This window comes from Staurois parvus, unplaced genomic scaffold (assembly GCF_062004578.1).
Source record: "Staurois parvus isolate SC_StPar_1 unplaced genomic scaffold, SC_StPar_1.0 ptg000051l, whole genome shotgun sequence".
NCBI lineage: Eukaryota > Metazoa > Chordata > Amphibia > Anura > Ranidae > Staurois > Staurois parvus.
The window spans coordinates 6745340-6759816 of record NW_028317847.1 but is presented as its reverse complement, the minus strand read 5'-3'; the positions used below and the strand labels follow the sequence as shown (position 1 = coordinate 6759816).

General features: G+C 40.2%; 1 protein-coding gene across 1 annotated transcript in view; it reads right to left on the bottom strand.

Annotated features, from left to right (window-relative positions):
- Positions 1-14477, bottom strand: part of LOC149470212 (cyclin-dependent kinase 14) — a gene marked incomplete at its 3' end in the record, with an annotated part of 401956 nt that overhangs the window by 159555 nt on the left and 227924 nt on the right. The window contains exon 4 of the mRNA XM_089666421.1: positions 6536-6630. Coding sequence (XP_089522547.1) covers positions 6536-6630 — 95 coding nt within the window. The remainder of the gene's footprint in view (positions 1-6535; positions 6631-14477) is intronic.

Below are 14477 nucleotides of genomic sequence, written 5' to 3'. Positions count from 1 at the left end.
TGGGTACAAGTACATTGTATGTTTGCAAAATGCAGCATGCTTACTTTGTCCATCTCCTCTTTCCTGTTCTCTCTCTCTTTCTTATGCTCTGTCCTTTTTTCCACCATTATATTCTCTTGTCATGGCTTCCTCATACACTACTGTCAAACACTGCTATCTCTCCTTTTCCTGCCATCTCTTAGAGCCCATCACTTCATAGCGCAGTGCGTTGCTACACATTGGTTGCCATGCATAGAGGCACATCGTGTTAGTCAGTCTATTCAAAATGAATACACAAAAAGTCCTGCATGATCTTCTCTTCAGGGCTGGACAATGCAACGCACACAGCATTTATCACTGCCATCTTTCTGCCCTCTCTGTACCCCACCTTCTCTTACTTCTCTCAACTATTCTCTGCCTTCTGTCTGTACCCCACCATCCCTCTGTGATCCCTCTCCTATATTCTGCCCTCTCTGTACCCCACCATTCCTTTGTGATCCCTCTATCTTCTGCCCTCTCTCTATCCCAACATTCCTCCATGATATTATTATTATACAGGATTTATATAGCGCCAACAGTTTGCCCAGTGCTTTACAATACAACGGGAGACAATACAGCAACAATACAGTTCAATACAAGAGGGATAGGAGGGCCTGATCCTTGGACCTCACAATCTAGAATATCTCTTCTATCTTCTGTCCTCTTTGTACCCCTCCGTCCCTCTGTGATCTCTCTCCTATCTTCCACCCTCTCTCTGTGATCTCTCTACTATCTTTTGTACCCCACCGTCCCACTGTGATCTCTCTCCTATCTTCTACCCTCTCTATACCCCACCATCCCTCTGTGATCTCTCTCCTATCTTTGACCCTCTCTGTACCCCACCACCTCTCTGTGATCTCTCTCCTATCTTCTGTACCTCACCATCCCACTGTGATCTATCGTCTGCTCTCTCTGTACCCAAACATCCCTCTGTGATCCCTCTCCTATCTTCTTCTCTTTACCCCAACATCTCACTGTGATCTCTCTCCCATCTTCTGCCCTCTCTGTACCCCACCATCCCACAATCATCTCTCTCCTATCTTCTGCCCTCTCTGTAGCCCACCATTCCTTTGTAATCCCTTTATCTTCTGCCCTCTCTGTACCCCACCATCCCACAATCATCTCTCTCCTATCTTCTGCCCTCTCTGTAGCCCACCATTCCTTTGTAATCCCTTTATCTTCTGCCCTCTCTGTATCCCAACATTCCTCCACGATATCTCTCCTATCTTCTGCTCTCTCTGTATGCCACCATCCCACTGTGATCCGTCTCCTATACCCCATCACCCCACTATGAGCTCTCTCCCATCTTCTGTCCTCTTTACCCCACCATCCCTCTGTGATATCTCTCCTATCTTCCACCCTCTCTGTACTCACCATCTCTCTACTACTATCTTCTGTACCCCACCATCCCACTGTGATCGCTCTTCCATCTTCTGCCCTCTCTATACCCCACCAACCCACTGTGATTTCTCTCCTATCTTTAACCCTCTCTGTACCCCGCCACCTCTCTGTGATCTATCTCCTATCTTCTGTACCTTACCATCCCACTGTGATCTCTCTCCTATCGTCTGCCCTCTCTGTACCCCAGCATTTCTTTGTGATCGCTCTCCTACCTGCTGTCCTTTTTACCCCACCATCCCACTGTGATCTCTCTCCTATCTTCCACCCTCTCTGTACCCACCATCTCTCTGTGATCTCTCTACTATCTTCCAACCTCTGTACCAACCATCTCTCTACTATCTTCTGTACCTCACCATCCCTCTGTGATCCCTCTCCTATCTTCTGCCCTCTCTGTACCCCACTGTGATCTTTCTCCTATCTTCTGCCCATTCCTTTGTGATCCCTCTGTCTTCTGCCCTCTCTGTATCCCAACATTCCTCCACATCTTTCCCATCATCTGCCCTCTCTGTACCCCACCATTGCTCTGATCTCTCTCCTATCATCTTCCCCTATTCTGCTTTCTTTTTTTCATATTTAGTTCAAAACACATCAAGCATCATGTAGGTAAAACCTGTAATGCCTAAGCCGTCTAAATCACCCCCTTATATCCCTGAACAAATCTGCAGATGAATGCCATTTATTATGCAGATTGCTGTTTCTGCAGACTAATTAGACATTTCTCTGCTGCAAATAATGTTTAAATATTAATTTACTTTTTATTTCTGTGAAAAAAAGAGTTTGGCTAATTGGAGTTTATTATTATTTTAAGAGCTATCCTAGGCAACAAGTAAAGTCAATTAGTGAACTACTGATGAATTTCCAGAAGACACAGCAGTAAAAGTCCAACACAAATTACCTTTATCTAAATTTAATGTAATATATTGAAGGCAAATTCCAGGTAGCTTCTTCTATGTGACCTGAGTGGGTTCTGCTTCCTGTTATGCAACTTACTCTCTTGCTTCATGTATCATCACCAATCAGATTCAAAATTCCATGGTGGGTTTGGATGTAATTGGCAGTTGTATATATGAGTGAGTATGAGTAGTACTGACATTTAAAGCTGAGAGATTTGGCAGTGGGTGTGTTTGGGAATCTCTCTCCTACATTACAAACAAGTTAGCAAACAGGTGTTATCAGATTTCCAGGATACTGACAAAAGTTAAATTGGAACCTCACTCAAAAAGTGAAGTCCCACAATTTTGCTCCCTTCTACTATCCTGTAACGGAGTTACAGGTTTTTTTTTGTGGGGAGGAGGGAAGTGCTGAACTTTATCAGTACCCATTCCCACTTCGGCAATCCACACAGGGAAGGAGGACATTCTTGCTCTGCCCCCTCCTGAGACATATATCATATGTCCCTGGAGGCTGCAGGACCATCTACAAAGCACTGAGCAAGCTTGCACATGCGCAATGGGGGGCTGGCTGACTCCTTATCCAAGATGGTGGCACCAGCAACCAGCATCAGAAAGAACCTGGCTGCGGGAAAACAGCACTGGACCCCAGGCAATGGTAAGTACCTGATTTTTCCATTTGTAGCCAATGACTTTTTTAAAAAGCTGAAATTCCTCTTTATGCTGGAAATGCATTAGAATTTTATTTGAAAACATTTATTTCAGGAACGTTTGTTCAAATTTGTAATTATTAGTGATGTCAGATTGACATTCATTTTTGACCACAGTGATGAGAAAATTTGAAGGAATAGGATGGAACATTTTTCTCAAATGAACAAATTTCTAACAGTAAATGTTTTTATTTGGGAAAGTTCTTTCAGCATTCAATTTTGGAATAAATGGAAAGACAATTTTGACATTTGTTAAGTGAATCAGGTAAGAATATTTTTTTCAGGTTGTAGTTGATTAGCAAAAGGAAGGCAAAGTAGGCCTAAAATGTGCCACCTCTCCTAAATGTCCGTTTACCATATTAAGTCGTATGATTAAAAGATGACCATTTTAAACATCCCTGGCAGTGTAATATGGTTCACCCACACTTTTATCTATATGTTAATTTTGCTGGACAGCTTGGCCTGTTAGGCCTACTTGGACACTGTGAGCCGTACAGCATGAATGGTCCATTTGTTATTATTATTATACAGGATTTATATAGCGCCAACAGTTTGCGCAGCGCTTTACAAAATGAAGGTAGACATTATAGTTACAATACAATTTGGTACAAGAGGAAACAGAGGGCCCGGCTTGTTAGAGCTTACAATCTAGGAGTACCTATTTGTTCACGCTAAAGCTGGGTACAGGCAGACTATGGGGACACAGTGGCTATTCAGACACAGACACTTGTCCTAATGTGAAAGGCGTGCAGGGCCACACTGTCTTCTGCCACTCACCTGCCACTCTACACCTGTCAAATTAGGACAAGGGGTTATCTCCATACAGCCACTGTGCCACCATAGAGTTACATAGACTGCCTGCCTGCATGGCCTGTGCACACTGTATAGGCAACAGTACCCATGTGAATGAGGCCTTCAGGAAGTTCAGAATCAACTGACCTACCTGCAGGATGAACAGGTCATAAAACTATAACACGGGGGGGGAACCAAATTGCTGTGTCCATGCTAATGGTTAATGCAGAAGTTCAGAGGACCACACTAAAAAGTTGAAAATACAATTTTATTTCAAATCTCTATTACACTTGATGTGGAACACATTTGAGGGTCCTGCTGCAGCAGCTGGTGCAGGGGACTGATCTTTATAAGATTCAGTAAGTATCCACTATTAACCCATGCAGATATGTTATGTTCCTGATTTACATTTTTCACACCAGCAGTTCTAATATACTTTTTTTTTGCAAGATATAGTCTGCAGTCAGCTTTCATAAGCTGTTCTTTTAAGTTAACTGTATTTTTTTTCTTAAATTAGTTGCAATGCATGCTTTAATAGGTGTATCTCAGGGGCTTTAATTTGCGTTTTTTTTTTTAATTGGACCATCATGATTTTAAAACAATGTATGCATTCATTTATAATCATAAGTCATAAAATTGTACAGCAGTATTGAGTTTTCTTTGTATATTGATATCAAGCAGGGGCGGACTGACAACTTATGGGGCCCCCGGGCAATAGGGGATCATAGGGCCCCTGTGTCCTTGCCCAAACTCAAAGCACACTAAAAAAAGCCTATAAAAAAGGTACCAGGGGCATTTCATGGGGCCCCCTAATGACCCCGGGCAGCGCTCAAGTGCTCGAATGGTCAGTCTGCCCCTGATATCAATTCAAGACAAGTTTTTAGACCCATATATAATTTGATACTTTTTTTTTATTCATCTATTCTTTTACTCCTTAATTCCATGTGCATTCTAAAGTTTAGACATGTGCGGTTCGTTTTGTTCCGAATCGAAATTTGGACGAATTTTCTGTTATTCCGAGGATTCGAATGCAACCGAATTCCAAGTTACAACAGTAATGAATTTAAATGAATCAGAAATACCAAAATGGAATTCAGACTAAATGCGAATAGATTTTAATTCGAAAACAACATTGAATTCGAAAACAAATTTGAAAACAAGAATAGAATTTTAAAAAAATAGAAAATAAATGAATAGGAAATAATAGAATAGAATATCAAACTATAGAATGGAAAAGATTAGAATTGAAAAAAAATCAAAGAATAAACTAGAAAAGAAAAAATTAGAAAAGATTAGAATAGAAAATCAAAGAATAGAATAGAAAAACAATAGAAGAGAATAGAAGGAAATAGAAAGAATATAACGGTCTTCTGAAATTTGACTTTCGAATAGAATGAATTTGAATAGAATACATTAGAATAAAATATAAAATAATGGAATAGAATAGAGGAGAAAAGAACAGAGCAGAAACTAAAAGAAAAGAACAGAATACAAAAGAATAGAAAAGAATAGAGAAAAAAACAGACCAAAATAGAATAGAAAATAAAGGTGTAGGCTAGAAAAGAATAGAATAGAAAAAGAATAGAAAATATATCTGTCCTTCGAAATTTGAATTAAAATAGAATACATTAGAATAGAATATTCTATTCCATTATAAAATAATGCATTTTTCGGCGGTCAAAACATTCCTATCCTGAACGCGATTCTTCTGCGTTCAGGAGAGAGAAGTTTAACTTCACCTAACAAGGCAGCTTCTAAACTCTGCTAAAAGCCTGTGTGTACACGAACACATTGGCTTTAATGGAGTTGAGTTTAGGAGCTTTGACAAAAAAATTAAAAAAGCTGCTAAACTCGAGTTTAGCAGTTGCTTGTGTACATGAAGCCTTAGTATACTGAATACAGAGTCAAGTATTATTTTGTGGTGTTAAGGTGTAACTAGACTCGGGACCCTGCATTCACTATACCTTTTCTCATCAGCAGTTAGAACAATCTTGTGACTTCTATCATTGTCTAGCAGAGCACTGGTTGAAACTTGTAGGATGAGTTTTCATGTTGCTCTAGGAGGATGCAGAACCCCTGACCTCTGTCTGGACAGTGTTGATTGGCCCTGTGCTGATCACATGCACTCTCCCAAGAAAAAAAAACCCTCTCTAGCAATACACACTAAACTGAGCATGTGCTGAGTGACTCCACACAATATGTCTTATCAGGAGATAAGAGGGGGGCACTGGAAGAAGGGGGCACTGGAAGAAGGGGATCAGAGAAGTCAGGATTAAACAGTGTTTTTACACAGTGCAGAGGATTAACCCCTTAGGTTCCACAGGGAGTATAACAAGCATGCTTTACTGCATATACAGACTGATTTTACTGCTGTGGGTTTAGTAATTTGTATGGAATTTTCTAATAACATAAAAAGCTGTAAAATAGATGCCCTGCTGCCAGCAACAAAAGCACGCCCTGCAACAATAGACCCCCGCTAGCAACAATAGGTCTCCCAGCAGCCAGCAACAACAGACCCCTCGCAGCAACAACAGACCCCTCCCTCATCAAGAGACCCCCCCTACCCTCCCAGCAACAATAGATCCCCCAACATCAAAAGACCCTGTACCACACCCCAGCACCCCTTGCAATTTCATACATTCAGTGCTCGAGGTGCCAGAACTGCGTTCTCCACGTTCCCTGCCGGTATCACACAAATATTACAACACAGACAGACAGACTTACTTGCTTTTGCCTTTATACACTGTGGCATAAGAGCCTTCTCCTAGTTTTTCCAGCTTTTCATACGAGTCGGCCTTCCCAAATTTAGGACTTGTTGGCTGAAGACAGAGAAAAAGAGAAATTAAAAAAAAGAAATATAGACAGAAAAAGATTTTAGTTGATGTTCATGATGGTCATGTGACTGGAATGGTTAGAAGGTTTCCTTAGCAGGGACACCATCACCAAATAAATTCAGACCGCTTTCTACAATACACACTATTTCATATATGGGTTTCAATAGAAAATATTTTTAATTCACATTTTGCAAAGCATTCACATAGTGTGGCAAGACGGGGAGAAAGGACTCAATCCTAAAGGATTCACAGTCAACACAACTTAAAGGGTTAGTTCACCTTCACCAGATACCTGCCTATGTAGATAAGGGGCGTCTCTGGATAATAACTAACTGTATTTCTTTGAGTAAAGTTGAACAATGTCCTTGCTATAGGTGTAGGCCATTCATGTACCTCATGAAGCCTGACTGGAATACTCCCAGAACATTGCTAAGTGAGGCCTAGTCATTACGGCTCATCTCCACCATCACAGGAGTGAGCTCTTTTACGGAATCAAAGCCCATTACATGCTCTCCACCCTGATGCAGTAGCTCTGAGCTCAGCGTCTGAGAGCTCACTCATGGTGGAGGAGAGCAGTAATGGATAGGCCTCTCCTAGCAAGGCCTTGGGAGTTTTCCAATCAGGCTTCTGGAAGTATGTAAATGGCCTACACCTAAAGCAAGGGCATTATTCAACTTTAGTCAGAGCTACACAGTTTGTTTTTTTTTATCTACAGACGTTCCTTATCTGCATGGGCAGTTTTTTGGTAAAGGTGGACTATCCCTTTAAGGTGAATCTGTGCCCGACTTTCAAGTAAAAGTTCTACTCAAAAGAGACCCTGTCACCAACTTAAAATGCTGATAAAATCCCAAAAAAATCAAAGATTTTAAATACTTTTGTTTTTTCCTAGCCATTAATTATGCTTCATTCACTTGCAATGTACCTTTGAACTTGCTGACAAAATTCAACCACTCCAGAAAAGGGCCAGTTTCCTATCAAAGTCCCCTTCCTCCCTGAACATCATAGTCATCTCCACTTCTGGGAATGTCTAGTTCTGGCCTGTGCTGGCCCAGTTCCTCCATCCCACCCCTCACCTCCTTGCATGATATAGCACCCTCCTAGCTTAAAGCAGGTTGCTAGGCCAAATTTAGTTTTAGCTCCTCTGTAATCAGTGGATTGGGTGTTTAATGGTTTGGGCTGCTCAGCGTTGCACAGGCTGCTGCTCGGATACTTTCCCCAGTCTTCCAGAGAGTTCTGGAACATGGAGGGAAGGAGAGTCTGCAGTCTGAATAATTATGGAACTCCAGCCAATCCCTGTGGAGGTGTGCCCTGAAGGTGGTGGAGAGCCCATAAATAGCCTGAGTCCTGAGCAGCAGGGGCAATGTGAGTGTGTGTAAGGCAGTGTTCCTGAGTCCAGCCTGCTGGAGGAGACCCCTGTTTAGGGGGTTCCTGGGCAGGAGTCTGAAGAAAGCCAGCCTGAAGACACCGAGGTCCCAGCTAAGCTTGGCTATACAGTTTCAGGGTATCCCATGCTCTCTATCCCTATCCAAATCCATTGTTCTCCAGTAAAAACCCTAAACAGAAATCCTTAGACTGATCTCTTGAGCCAGCAGAAAAATGCCAGAAAATGCTGTGTGCTCTAAGAAGGAAATAGGACTCAATTGACCAATTGCTTGTTAGGTGGTGTGCTACATAACTATTCATGTAGTTGCCTGGAGAAGAGTGAAGAGGAATACTTTAAAGCGGGGTCTCCAAACTTTTGAGTATGAGGGCCATATTGCATATATTCAGGGGCCAAAAAAAAAAATTTTTTATTAATGAATCAAATTTAAATGAATGAATAGGTTTTACTTAGACTTTTTTATACTAAGCCATGATATGGCTTAGATCAACAGAAAAAATAAACTTTAGTAAAACAAAAAAAATTCTAAATAAGAGACCCCATCAGTCACCCATACAACCCCCCTCCCCCCCAAAACAGAGTCAGGCTCAAATCAGAGCTCCCCTTAGATGGAGACTCTCATATAAGGAAGACTCCGATGCTAAGTCCCCTTACCTTGGAAAATCTCCATCCCAGCCCCCCCTTACATCAGAGTCCTTCTTACACGAGAGTCCCCATTAGAGTCCTCTCTTAAATCAGAGGGCTGGATAAAATGTTGCAGTGGGCTATAGCTTGGAGCTTGAGTGACAGTTCTGAGTCTGCTGACATCCCAATTGTGATGGCGTAGCCCAGATGCAGTCTCAGAGATTTTGGATGCCTACACTTTTACAGGTAAATAAAATATGGTAAATGCGCCAAATAATGTTATGAGTAGATTGTAGCTGAAATAAATAGTCTAGTGACAGGGTCTCATAAAGAACAGATACTACAAGATGCCTGCAGTGTCCTTTATTATCCAGAAAAAGCTTCTTTTGTGCAACTTATAGATTTGGTTTAACTTTTTTTGTTTCTGCTAGGGCCTGATTTGATGTCTAAGCCTTGCTGAATACAATTATAATGGCCAATGAGACTTTCACTGGACTGGGAATGGTGGAGCTTTGCCAGCAAGTCAGGGAAAATCTGACACCAGTAAAAAGTTAAACTAAATCAGAGAAGGACATACTGTAGGAAGTTTTTCTTTTGAACAAAGGAAATAGTGGGCAACTCGTGTGGTCTTCTTCTAAGCAAGACAAGTTTACATTTGATTAAGGTTCACTTTATCGTCTTGCTTTGACAACTGTGGTGTTCAAGAACCTTCCAATTATAAATGCTTTGGTGGCCCCATGCACGAGGTCCTAGGAGTAAAGAAATTACAGCTTTCACCTGAGGCTTCTCACAAAAATATTTTGCCTTGTGAAATATGCATTTTTAACTACTCAGGAATAAAGAAACAACTAGCAAGTGTAAATCTATCACCTGTATTATTAAGACATGAGATACTGTTTAGTAGATGGAATTAATCTCTAGTCTTATCAAGTACACTACATAGAAGAAAGATATAAAACCTCCTTCCATGCAGTTTAGCATGAAGGCTTTAGAACCCATAAGGCTTTAAGAAAATAAGCTGCAAAATATTGATAGTGTCCCTTTAAAAAAAAAAAAAAATGGATGACATTCGCATGTATTACATGGTGCAATGACAAATGTGGTAAAGGAGGTACGGAGTGGGATGGTATCCCAAGAGGCATCATAGAATATTCATGCCCCAGACATGTATTGCAGGAAATTTTGTAACCAGTGGCACACATTTAGACAGGAAGATGACCTGAATTGTTTTCAGGCTGGTGTCTTGTATACATCCATTTATCCAAAAAATGGCTTGAACAGGACAAGAGACACAAATGGGTCATAGGCATAATGAAATTCAGGCAGTGAAGTTACTTAATGTCTTGCTTATGCATCATGTTGAAGTCCACATATGTTGAACACTTGTTGAGGGACCTACTTTTTATCTATGTGTTTTCTCAGAAGTCAATTTGTCTTCACTGCTAGCGAATTTCTGACCTATTTTTTTAGCAGATTGAGCATTTTGTTCACTCTGCTCAGTGATACAAATAATCAAGCTTCAATAAGGCACTGCAAAAACATTGCTGATGTTTTCAGGTACACAAATATGGGTTCTGACTGGTTGACATATTTTGAGATGATCATTTATCCACCATTTTGTTCAAAGAGCCATTCTATCTTTAAAGACTAACACCAGTTTTAAATTTCACTTTAAAAAGTTTGTTTGGGCCCAGCTGGCCTAAACAAACTATTTCCTTTACTAATACAGTGGTCACTGTCAAAAATTTATAAACTGTATGCAAGATCAGCTACCTGCAGTACACTTCCTTTCCTTCCCATCCATTCCTTGCCCAAAAAAAGGTGTCGAGCTGAATGCTGTCCAGCCATTCACAGGAAGCTTAGTATTATATGAATGAGCACAAGGCTTCCTCTGATTGGCCAAGATAGAGATTATGACATCATTCAACCACCTCTCCATCTCAGCCAATCAGAGGAACCCTTCATATTCATTATTATTATACAAGATTTATATAGTACCAACAGTTTGCGCAGCGCTTTACAAAATGAAGGTAGACATTACAGTTACAATACAATTTGGTACAAAAGGAATCAGAGGGCCCTGCTCATTAAAACTTTCAATCTAAGAGGGAAGGTCAAGTGATACAAAATAAATGTGAGAGATGAGCTGATGGAGAAAGTAAAACACAGTATTAGTTAGAAGCAGGAGAGGCTTCTTCAAAGAGAAGGGCTTTCAGGGATCATCTAAAGATGGATAGATTAGGAGATAGTCGAACTGATTGGGTTAGAAAGGTCCATAGGATGAGAGAGACTCGGAAGAAGTCCTAGAGGCGAGCATGGGCAGAGGTGACAAGGGAGCTAGAGAGTAGGAGGTCTTGGGAGGTCTAAAGGGAGTGGTTTGGTTGGTATTTTGAGACCAAGTTAGTGATGTAGCTGGGGGGCAGAGTTGTGTATAGCTTTATAAACGGTTGTTAGTATTTTGAATTTAATTTGTTGGGTGAGCAGAAGCCAGTGGAGGGATTGGCCGAGAGGGTTAGCAGACACTGAATGGTTGGTAAGGTGGATGAGTCTGGCAGCAATATTCAGATGGACTGAAGGGGGATAGCCTATGTAAAAGGTAAGCCAATGAGGAGGGAGTTGCAGTAGTCAAGGCGAGAGATAACCAGGTAGTGAATTAGAAGCTTTGTGGTGTCATTCATAAAATGCAAGGCTTCCTGTGAATGACTGAGCAGCTCCATTTTGTTCTGGGAATGGGAGGGAAGTCCCCATCCCACTGCCAGAACACAGCACTGTATACTGTATGTAGCTGACATTACATACAGTTTATACAACACTGACAGCTGGCACATGTATTAGTGAAGGACAGATTTTTTTTGGGCTAGCCTGACCTAAACAAACTATTTCAAGTGAAACAAAACCTGGAGTTGACATAAAAGTATGCTTCAAATAACATCTGCTGGTTTACAATACTGTGCCACTTCCTCTTTTTATGAACATTTGACATTTTTATACTTCATAGACTAGTTGTGACATGACAAACAGGTCTGTAACTTCTTCAAATTTCCAGACTAAAATTCAGGAACTCAACTAATGTACTGAAGAATTTTGTCCAAGGTCAATGACACCAACCAACATACTTTGGAACTCTATCCAAGGACATAGAATCCAATCAAAATACTGAAGAATTTTATACAAGGTCACTGAACCCCAACAACCAATGTACTGAAGAATTTTATCCAATACCACAGAACCCAAAGTACTGAAAAATTTTATCAAAGGTCAGTGAATCCAACGGACTGAACAATTTTATTCAAGGTCACTAAGCAATTTATGGGGTCACCACCATAGGATCAAAAATAAAACATTAGGCAATTTCTTGTTTCCCCTTATTTCAGTGACTACTGTCTTCTCATACAGGAGTATGATCTTCCTAACAGTAACACAGACAGCAATATAAACCAGACAAGCTGTAATGCTTAACTACTAAAAGTGATATTATTGCTCTACTCATTCCTGGCTAAAGAAATTTCCCCTAACTTCCCCGTGACTGACCACTGTCACCGAGACAGGTAGTGAGAGAAACCCTCACCAATGGTGATACAGACAGCAATAAAAGCCTAAAACTAAAACCGTACCGCACAGACTTTTGGTTAAATTGTATAAGGTGAGTGCACAGAAAAATAGCGGTATGGTGTAATTGGAATGCATAACTGAAGCCAGCATGCCAGAATGAAGTCCAAAGAGTTTTATTGAAGTCCCATGTACAAAACAAATGTTTTGAAGACATGGAGGTCCACTATATCATTATGATAGAGAAGGAGTAAAATGACATAACATTTGTGTTCAAAATAATAGCAGTGTGTTGAAAAAAGTGAATAAAGCTCAAAATCCTTCTAATAGCTTTTATTTCCATCCACACAAATGCATTGGGAATGCTACACATTCTATTCCAAATCAAAACATGAAGAAAAATAGATCAAATTTGTGTTGTTCCTCTAAAAAAAAATTGAAGAAAAGTGAATATTAGACTGTTCAAAAAATAGCAGTGTTTGTATTCTTCTTTACAAACTCAAACATTCACTATATAAACTGAAAAATGTTTGAAGATTTTGCTTTCCTTTGAATCACTTAATGAATATTTGGTTGTATAAGCACTGTTTCTGAGAACTGCTGTACATCTGTGTTGCATGGAGTCACCCAACTTCTGGCACCTGTGAACAGGTATTCCAGCCCAGATGATTGGACTACATTCCACAGTTCTTCTCTATTTCTTGGTTTTGCCTCAGAAACTGCATTTTTGATGTCACCCCACAAGTTTTCTATTGGATTAAGATCCGGGGATTGGGCTGGCCACTCCATAACATCAATCTTGTTGGTCTGGAACCAAGATGTTGCACGTTTACTGGTGTGTTTGGGGTCGTTGTCTTGTTGGAACACCCATTTCAAGGGCATTTCCTCTTCAGCATAAGGCAGCATGACCTCTTCAAGTATTCTGATGTATTCAAACTGATCCATGATCCCTGGTATGCGATAAATAGGCCCAACACCGTAGTATGAGAAACATCCCCATATCATGATGCTTGCACCACCATGCTTCACTGTCTTCACAGTGTACTGTGGCTTGAATTCAGTGTTTGGGGGTCGTCTGACAAACTGTCTCCGGCCACTAGACCCAAAAAGAACAATCTTACTTTCATCAGTCCACAAAATGTTGCGCCATTTCTCTTTAGGCCAGTCAATGTGCTCTTTGGCAAATTGTAACCTCTTCAGCACACGTCTTTTTTTTCAACAGTGGGACTTTGCGGGGGCTTCTTGCAGATAGCTTGGCTTCACATAGGCGTCTTCTAATTGTATCAGTACTCACAGGCAACTTTGGACCTTCTTTTATCTTCCTGGAGCTGATTGTTGGCTGAGTCCTTGCCATTTTGGCTATTCTTCTATCCATTCAAATGGTAGTTTTTCACTTTCACCACGTCTTTCAGGTTTTGGTTGCCATTTTAAAGCATTTTCAATCATTTTAGCTGAGCAGCCTATCATTTTCTGCACTTCTTTATATGTTTTCCCCTCTCTAATCAACTTTCTAATCAAGGTACGCTGTTCTTCTGAACAATGTCTGGAACGACCCATTTTCCTCAGAATTTCAGAGAGAAATGCACTATAACCAGCATGTACAACATTTGCTGCCTTCCTTCCTTAAATAAGGGCAATAATTGCCACCTGTTTTTCAAAGAATGAATGACCTCACTAATAGAACTCCACACTGCTATTATTTTGAACATGCCCCTTTCAATTAGTGATTCAATTACACAGAATTAGCAGCATGCATGTCATGACTGTTGGGTCTGTTGGATTTCTATTACTCTACTACACCTGCTAGTAAATTATTTGCCATGTAGAAATATCATTTCTACCAAAAACAGTGATTGATCCGGTTAGTGATGTCTGACTGCTATTATTTTGAACACAACTGTATATTATTACTATTATTATACAGGATTTATATAGCTCCAACAGTTTGCGCAGCGCTTTACAATATAAGGGAGACAATACAATTACAATACATTTCAGTACAGAAGGAATAGGAGGGCCCTGCTCGTGGCGCTTACAATCTAAAGGATATATATATATATATAGATATAGATATATATATATATATATATATATATATATATATATATATATATATATATATATAGATGACATTGTCATTTTACTGCTTGTCTGTCACCTTTGAAAAAAGGACCTTGGTGTCTTAAACATGTTGGTTTTCAACATGGGACTTTAGGACTTTATTTTTGGCATCCTGGCTTCCTAAATTAACTCTGCTCTATCCAAAACCAAAAATAAA